Below are 9,109 nucleotides of genomic sequence, written 5' to 3'. Positions count from 1 at the left end.
CTATTTTTAGAAAGTTTCTATTTTTAGCAGGTTTCCATTTTTGGAAAGTTTTCTATTTTAGGAAAGTTTCTATTTTTGGAAAGTTTCTATTTTTGGAAAGTTTCTATTTTAGGAAAGTTTCTATTTTTGGAAAGTTTCCAAATTTAGAAAGTTCTATTTTTAAAAAGTTTTGAAGTTAGGAAAGTTTCCTTATTTAGAAAGTCAACAGAAGTCAACTGAAAATCAAAGTCAACCGAAAGTCAACTCAAAAGTCAACCTTGGTCAAACATAGTCAACATTAATTTTAAAAGTGTAAAGTATAATAATAACATAAGTTATAATGTTAATTAAAGTTAAATATGTATAATTATGTCATAACATAAGTTTAATTAAATAAAAATGAATTATTAAAGTTAAGATAAGTTTAAATGATATAATTAATATAACATAAGTATTTAATTAATTAATTAAATATTAGTCATAATATAAGTATTATTAATTAATAATAAATTTTAAAACATATCATAAGTATTATTAATTAATAATGAATTATTAATCATTTCATAAGTTTCTAATTAAAATTATTAAATTATAAGTATTTAATAATTAGATCATAATTAAATAATAATTAAGTCTTATAATAATTAAATAATTATTTAATCTTTATTATAAGTCTTAAAATAATATTCTCATAAAATAAATTTAATACTTATCATAAGTATTTTTCATTAATAATAAAAGTATTATTAATCATAAGTTTAATTAAAACGTTAATTAAATCATAAGTAATAATTAAATGATATAATAAATATATATCATAAGTCTTAAATGATAATAATTACTTCTTATATCATAAGTAATTAATCAATAATGAAAATCATTATTTTTATCATAAGTTTCAATATTTAACCATAAGTTTTAATTCAAAAGTTCATCGGGTCATAACTTGAGCCCCGGGAATCAGTTTTCGGCGAGCCTTATATATATCTTCGCCTAACCAACCCACCCGACACATTAGTGTGCTCAAGAACATCCCAAGAACAGTCACCAAGTCGTGACTTACAGCTCTAAATCGGTTTGTACCTTTAATCCGCTCAAAAACGTATTTTAGTCATAACGGGTGATCCGTGGCTCGGATTTCGATGACCCGAACATGAAAGTTCATCCCATCATCAATCCTAACACACTAGTACACCCTAATAACTCTAAAAATGGTCACAAAGTCGGACCATAACTGAACCAATTCGTTTTCACCATTTAATCTTTACAAAACACCATTTTAATCATATCTTAAGCTCCGGGAATCGAAACGACATGAATCCGGAGTCTAAAATTAATGTCTTGATGAGAGGAACTCATCTAGAGAGTTTATTTTATGATCAACATCAGTTACATGTACAGAAAATAACAATTACTCCGCTGTCCCAAATTAATCAAACCGAAAGACATGAAATCAAGCAATTCTACGCATACAATCAACATAACAATAACAAATAACTAACATACTATCAATATATCATACAAAATCAGTAAAATATATGAAAAATCAAAAAGTTAGGGTTAGGGTTTATACCCTAATCAAGAATCGAAGAGTATGATCGTGTAAAGAAGAACGAGAGGAACGCGATGATGATTAAAGCCCTATGATCCAAGCAATATTTTTTGGTGAATTGATGATGATTTTGAGGTGTTGGGGGACGGCCTAAAGGGAGGGAGGAAGGAGAGTTTGAGAGAAAAACAAGTTGCTAGGTTTAGATAAGGAAAAATGTGAAAATAAAAATGATGTTGCAAAAATGAAAAACAACAAGGGGTATACCCCCTTGTGTTCGGCCGAACATAGGAGTGGGGTGGGCCCCACTTAGCCCAATTTGCTTAAATGTAAATTCCTTGTGGCCCGATTGCCCGATCGAAACCCGAAACGCGAAAACATGCTTACGCGATTAAAAATCCGGAGAGATAATAACTACGCGACGAAAAATAAATATAAATACACTATATAATAATATGATCTTAAAATATCATATTTAAAATATTTAGGATTTAAAAATCCCGAAAGCTCGACCGTTGGTTTGAAAACCGAAAAGATTCGCCGGATGAAAATCCGCCACACGTAGAAACGTATAGTTTAAAATATGAATACAAATATTCATATAACGCATAATAATTAATATATTACTATAAAATAATAATATAGATCATAAAAATGACGTGGCACGAATAACAATTAACGGTCGTTAAATAATTAACGGCAAAAGATAACGGAAATAGTAGGGTCGTGACACTCTGGATTCCAGCTCATTGATCAAATCCAAAACGTGGGGTGCGTATAATTATAATATATAATAATATATATATAATTAATTATATATTATATTATATTCTTATGCATAGTTGACTTGTAATTTTTAGTCCGTTGCGTCGCGCACTGAAAGTTGGTTCATGTCTCAGTTCCGGATTTTCGAACGCCTTTTCGTACGATTTAATATCTTGTACTTTGCGTTTCACAGCTTGTACTCTTGTAATTTTTAGACGTTTCTCATCAATAATTTGAACCACTTGGATTGTACTTTGTATTTTTTAGCTTTTTGGTCATTTGCGTCTTCAATTCGTCGAATCTGTCTTTTGTCTTCACCTTTTACTATTTAAATGAATATAACTTATAAATAGAACAACTGCAACTAAAAGCTTGTCTTTCTTGAAGGATAATGCTATGAAATATATGTTCGGTTTTAGCATTATCAATTCCATTAGCCAACCATTTCAAGTTAAGTAAGAGATCATGTCCCTCATCCAAGGAAGAGATCGGGGAGATGTCGTCAGTACCATATTCTTCAGCAGTTGGAAGTTTGATGTATGCAATGGTGTGTACAAGACCCGATATTGCTCACGCAGTGGGAACAGTGAGTCGTTTTCTCTCCAACCCTGGGAAAGAGCATTGGGAGGCGGTAAAATGGATTCTCAGATATCTTAAAAGTACAACGAAGATATGTCTTTGTTACGGGGGAGTTGATCCAATCTTGGAAGGCTATACAGATGCGGATATGGCCGGAGATCCTGATAGTAGGAAATCTACTTCAGGATTCATTTACACTTTTGCATGGGGACTACAGAAATGTGTTGCATTATCCACAACTGAAGCAGAGTATATTGCTGCCGCAGAAGCTGGAAAAGAAATGTTGTGGTTAAAGCGTTATCTCCAAGAATTTGGAATCAAGCAAAAGGAGTACAAGGTACATTGTGACAGTCAGAGTGCTCTAGATTTGAGCAAGAACTCCATGTACCATTCCCGTACAAAACATATTGATATTCGCTATCATTGGATACGCGAGGTAATTGATCGACAACTGTTGAGACTAGTGAAGATCCATACAAAGGAGAATCCTGCGGATATGTTGACAAAGGTGGTGACTCGAGAGAAATTGGAGTTATGCAGAGACATAACTGGAATGTTCGTGGATTCGGCTGGAGGGGGAGAATTGAAGGTTTCCAGCCTACAATCTAGAAGCCCACCTTCTAGATGTTCAAAGTAGCCTTCTTTGAACACCATGTGGAAGTAGCAAAGTTGAAAACGGTGACGGCCGCCAACCTTCCACGTTCACACGTCACATTCCTCATTCACACCTATCTACCGCTATAAGATCTTAGCTATAAATAGAGGTACAAACCTCAGTTGTAAATCATCCCAAAATCACTCAGAGAAGTGTAATCACAACCTTGAGAGTTTGTGTGAGTTTGAGAGTTTTTTTTAGAGTTTTGTAAATACTTGTGTAATCTATTCTTGTGAGTAATAGAGTTATTTTTCTCTCAAATTAATATCTCCCAACGTCCAGGCGATCCTCTCTTCTTAACAAAAAGTTGTCATTGAAATATTTATATTTTTTTTTACAATTTAATAACTATCACAGCGCAATACATTAAAAGTTGTCATTGAAATATTTATATTTTTTTTACAATTTAATAACTATCACAGCCAATCGTTACTTTAGTGTTAAAATACGTAATGTTTTTAACTTTGTATTGTAACTCATTTGTTACTGGTCTGCCCCTCATAAAGAGAGGTCATGAGTTCGACTAATGTAGGTTGCAACATTGCACACAAGGTTGCACTTTAACAATTGAATTTCATATCAAGGGGAGGTGGTTTACCGATCATGCACTCGGATTGAGCCGGGTTTCCTTCTGGGCAGTAGTTGATGGCAGGGCCGGTCCAAAGTTTTTGCATGCCCGAGCAAAATGACTATAAAATGCCCCCAATAAATTTGTGTTACGCAAACACATATCTTTATGAAGTTTAAACTACAGAGGTTTTTTTTAGACATAAAAATGGTTATAATGTTTATTTATTTGTAGGTAGCTTTTCTAAAGAAAAAAAATGTTAAAAATGATATCTAATACAAAGTCAAGAGCTATTAAAACTAGAATTATCTGAAAATAATGCAATAGTCAAGTTTCGAACATGTACCATTTCAAAATAAGTTATATATTGGATGTTCATCCTAGCCAACAGGGCTATAGATAATTTCGTTACATAGTGACACACAAATATTATATATTAAATTTCTATTAATAATTTTTTTTCTAAATGATGCCCCTAACCGTGTGATGTCCCGGGCCGTCGCCCGCTTCGCCCATAGCCTTAGTCGGTCCTGGTTGAAGGCGGTTTACGTTAATGATTTAGCCCCTTGAGTGATCCGAATTGGTGTTAAAAAAACGTAATCTTTTTGTACACTGATTTTAAGTACGTTAACCACGCCCATCTCTTTAGTACGAGTAAATTCCAAAAAGTTGACTTCTAGAATGTTCGAATGAAGTCCAAAAAGGTGACTTCTAGAATGTTCGATTGAAGTCGTGATTCAGGTTCCGCACGAACACCGTAATCACAAAACTTTCGTGTACGGAGATGAACGATGACATAGACGATTCAGACCTTGCTTTCTGTTTACAACTCGAAGAAGCCATGGTTGAATATCTCGAATTTCAACCTTCATCTTCCAACTCACCACCAGTTCCGATCACTATTAACGATAACATCAACCTAATCGACCTCCAAACCCTAATTCGAAACGAACAAACTGAATTCAGTTCGAGTTTACAAGAATGAGATTTTGCGTATGCTGGTGGATCGTCGTGGAACTAAGCGAGTGGTTTTTGAATATCGGCCGTACGGCGAGAATTCTTCGTTTTCATCGAAAGGGGAAACTAATTCAGAGGTTTTTGGGGTTTACTTTAATGGTATGATGATGATTAGGGAGGAGAGAGTCGGTGGTAGTGGTTCTAAACAGAAAAGGCGAAAAGCGGTTGCAATGGCGGGAATTGGTGTGGCAATATGCGATTCCAGAGATAAGTTGATATATGGGATGAAGAAGCCTTTGGATATGGTGAAAGATGGTTTGATAAGCAAGTTGTGCGTGGAGGAGAAGGTAATAATTGAGGCGAAGGCACTCATTGAGGCGTTGAACGCCTCGACTACATTGAACCTCAAGAGGATTGTATTTTATTGATTTTATCTATTTATGTTTCCTTGTTTTGTTATGAATGTTGTAGTTGATCGTTTATAAGATAGATGATACTTATGAAACTGGTTGTATGAAGATTGTATTGAATTGTATAATCTTTTTGTTTATAGGTTAATTAAAAGTACCTATCAACTGCCCTTAGATAGTAATTAGAATGTGTTGTCAAATACAGGTAAGCGGGCGATGCAAACCGAAACGAGAAAGGATTAAAAGGTTTGTTGATGAAGTTAATCTTCTCCGGAAAAAATTTAGCCACTGTAAGCCCGCTCTTGTTGCTCGTAAGGATGTCAATTTTGCAATTGAACTTGCAAGGAGGTGATAAAATCATAGAAAGAGAAGGCGGTGGATTTAATTCGTGAAATTGAAAATTGTGTAATATGTTTGGAGGATAAAATTAACGACAATTTCGTTCAAGTTGATGGTTGTAATCATAGATACTGTGATTCTTTCATGAAGCAGCATGCAAAGGTCGGTTTACTTCAAGGAATGGTGCCCCTAAATTCCCTAATGAAGATTGTGACTCTGATCTGAGAATCGAAACATGTGAGATGATCTTGACACGTAAGCTGATTAAAATGATGCGGAAACATTTAAAGGAAGCATCAATTCCTGTAACAGAGAAAGTTTATTTCCCTTACCCTAAATGCTCAACATTGATGTCAAAATCTGAACTTCTTCGATTTCCAAGATATGTACATGAAAGTGGAGCTAAAACGTGCTATAAATGTCATGGAAACTTCTGCATCAATTGCAGAGCTCCATGGCATATAAATATGACTTGTAGGGAATACAAGAGACGAAAGCCCATGCCACTTGTAGAAGAATCGAAGCTTAAAACTCTGGCAGCTGAGAATTTGTGGCATTAGTGCATAAAATGCAAACATATGATTGAGTTAGTAACTAGTTGCTATCATATGACATGCAAGTACAAATTTTCTCATCAATTTTACTATAGTACTAAAGGTTTATAATGATACTGATCAGTTTTATAATAAAACTTCAAATGATGATAAATAACATATTACTAAAGGTTTAACTATTTTCAGTAGTAATATTGCTTTCTTTGCCTGCTACACCTTCGTTGTATTACAGATTTTCTATTCTATAATGTATGTGAATGTAGGTGCACCGTGCACTCTAAACTCTCAGGTTCGCATCAACAACTCTTACCCAGTGAGGTTTGTTAAGATTGAAGAATTAAAAGACTGCAATGATTTGTATCGATTAATTTGTATTATATGAACTTGAATTGATGCATATGTTGTGGTTTTTACATTTACAAGTTGTTTATATAACTAGAGTTTCTAACAGCTAATTCTATTTTGGGTATGGATCCAATTTATTTTGGAACCCGCTTTTTACAATAATGGAAAAAGCTGTTTATTTGTGCAGGTTGGTATCCGTTGAACTAGTGACCAATGCAGTCTTGTGATCTCTATATCGGGAAATGATGAAGTCAACAACTTCTGATCCTAAACTCAAATTACCAAAAATGGTAATTTGACTTTCATTGACTGCTTTGTTGTTGCTTGATTCTAACACTCCCCCTCAAGTTGAATAGTGGGGTTTCCAATGTTCAACTTGTCGAGAACTTCGCTGAAGAGTCTTCGGTTGACTGATTTGGTGAGGATGTCGGCTAGTTGGTCTTCTGATCTGATTGATGGTAAAGAAATGATTTCATCATCTAATTTTTCTCTGATAAAATGTCTATCTATTTCAACATGTTTTGTTCGATCATATTGAACGGGGTTTTCTGAAATAGCGATTGCTGCTTCATTGTCGCAAAAAATTTGAATAGCTTTTTATGGTGGAAAACCAATCTTCGTTAGAAGCTTCTTGATCCATAAGGCCTCAACTACTCCTTTGGCTATTCCTCTGAATTCTGATTCGGCACTTGAAAGGGAGACAACCTTTTGTTTCTTAATTCTCCATGCAACTAAATTACCCCCGACAAGTGTGAAGAATCTGGATGTAGATTTTCTATCCCCTTTTTCTTCAGCCCAGCTTGTATCTGTATATATTTGAATCTTTAGGTGTCCATGTCTTTTAAAAACAACTCCATGATCTGTTGTCTTCTTCAAGTATCTGATGATTCTCATGTCAGCTTCCATATGGTGAACTTGTGGTTGATGCATGAATTGACTCACAACTCCAACTGCATGTGCTATATCGGGTCGAGTGTGAGCAAGATAGATGAGTTTTCCTACCATCCTTTGGTATTGCCCTTTATCAGCAAGATCAGCTTCATCTTTCATATATAGCTTCTGGTTTGGAATCATTGGAGTATCAGCTGGTTTGCAATCAATCATACATGTTTCTACAAGAAAATCAAGAACATACTTCTTTTGACATATAAATATTCCCTGTTGGGATCGTAATACCTCAATCCCCAAAAAATACTTAAGTCTGCCCAAATCTCTCATTTCAAATTCTTTAAATAAGTTCATTTTTAAGTTAGAAATTTTCTCTTTATCATTTCATGTTATTATCATATCATCAACATAAATGATTAAGCATGTAATTAAATTTCCTTTTCGTTTAAAAAAGAGAGTATGATCCGATTTGCTTTGTTTAAAATCATATTATTTCATAAATAGTGTAAATCTCCCAAACCAAGCCCGTGGCGATTGTTTTAGCCCATATAAAGCCTTTTTAAGTCGACAAACTTCCCTGTTTTTAAAATTGTCGGTGAATCCAGGTGGTGCTTCCATATAGACTTCCTCTTTTAATTCGCCATGGAGAAAAGCATTCTTCACATCAAATTGATGAAGTGGCCAATCTTCATTTGCAGCGATAGAGAAGAGAACTCTAATGGTATCAATCTTTGCAACTGGTGAGAAGGTTTTCGAGTAATCAATCCCGTATGTCTGAGTGTACCCTTTTGCAACCAGTCGAGCTTTGTATCTTTCAATAGTTCCATCTGGTTTATATTTTATCGTAAATACCCATCGACATCCCACTATTTTCTTTCCTTGAGGCATGGCACATTTTTTCCACGTGTTATTATCATTCAAAGCTTTCATTTCAACCTCCATTGCTTTTTTCCAGTTTTTTGATTTTAGAGCTTGTTCAACGGAGGTTGAAATATTTTCGGAGTAGATTGCGGAGTTAAATTCATGAGCTTCTTTTGACAGATTTCCCTGTGCTATATTAGCCATAGGATATCTGGATCTTTGCGCTTCTTTTTCTGGTGAGTATCGTTTAGGTGGGACACCTCTATTGACTCTTTGAGGTAGGACATATCGTTGGGTGGTTTCATCGGAATTTGTATCATTTTGTTCCTCATAGGTTTGATGTTCATTGTTCGAGGAGGTTTCAGTAATCTCATGGTTTGGTGGGATATATTTCGTGGGTTCATGGACTTGTGTTGGCTCGGAGTTTAGTGTTGGAGTTTGTATAGGTTCAGGGTTTTATGTTGGCTCGGGCTCTTGTGTTTGAGGTGGTTCAGGGTATTTGATATGGAACCCATGTCATCCAACTGAGAGTGTCATTACTTTGATTCTCCCCATCACTCGTGAGTTGGGTATTATTGTAAAAATATTCAGTTTCAACAAAATCACAGTTCATTGTGGTAAAAACATGACGTTTTTTTTTGCTATAACACCGATATCCTT

The 9,109-nt window shown here is 34.6% G+C and overlaps 2 protein-coding genes across 2 annotated transcripts; one reads left to right on the top strand and one right to left on the bottom strand.

Moving 5' to 3' along the window:
• The first annotated feature begins 5,090 nt into the window (after positions 1-5,090).
• Positions 5,091-6,361, top strand: LOC139854872 (E3 ubiquitin-protein ligase RSL1-like). Its single transcript, XM_071844147.1, has 4 exons — positions 5,091-5,468; positions 5,524-5,574; positions 5,668-5,773; positions 5,955-6,361. The coding sequence occupies exons 1-4, from the start codon at positions 5,091-5,093 to the stop codon at positions 6,359-6,361; spliced, it is 942 nt and encodes a 313-aa protein (XP_071700248.1).
• A 1,439-nt stretch (positions 6,362-7,800) lies between these two features.
• LOC139854871 (uncharacterized mitochondrial protein AtMg00820-like) lies at positions 7,801-8,653 on the bottom strand. The gene is made up of 2 exons (XM_071844146.1): positions 8,303-8,653; positions 7,801-7,812 (listed from the first exon to the last, which is right to left on the bottom strand). The coding sequence occupies exons 1-2, from the start codon at positions 8,651-8,653 to the stop codon at positions 7,801-7,803; spliced, it is 363 nt and encodes a 120-aa protein (XP_071700247.1).
• Between the last annotated feature and the right edge of the window lie 456 nt (positions 8,654-9,109).

The sequence above is a fragment of the Rutidosis leptorrhynchoides genome, chromosome 6 (genome assembly GCF_046630445.1).
Source record: "Rutidosis leptorrhynchoides isolate AG116_Rl617_1_P2 chromosome 6, CSIRO_AGI_Rlap_v1, whole genome shotgun sequence".
Taxonomy (NCBI): domain Eukaryota; kingdom Viridiplantae; phylum Streptophyta; class Magnoliopsida; order Asterales; family Asteraceae; genus Rutidosis; species Rutidosis leptorrhynchoides.
Note: the sequence above shows the minus strand (reverse complement) of the source record. Positions and strands in the feature narration are given on the sequence as shown.

Excerpts from the sequence above, each read along its gene's own strand:
- LOC139854872 (XM_071844147.1), top strand. The coding sequence starts at position 5,091 with ATGCTGGTGGATCGTCGTGGAACTAAGCGAGTGGTTTTTGAATATCGG. Across the intron at positions 5,575-5,667 it reads AAACTGGTTGTATGAAGATT|GTAAGCGGGCGATGCAAACC; the intron begins GTATTGAATTGT and ends TGTCAAATACAG. Across the intron at positions 5,774-5,954 it reads TAAGCCCGCTCTTGTTGCTC|CATGCAAAGGTCGGTTTACT; the intron begins GTAAGGATGTCA and ends TTCATGAAGCAG.
- LOC139854871 (XM_071844146.1), bottom strand. The coding sequence starts at position 8,653 with ATGGCTAATATAGCACAGGGAAATCTGTCAAAAGAAGCTCATGAATTT.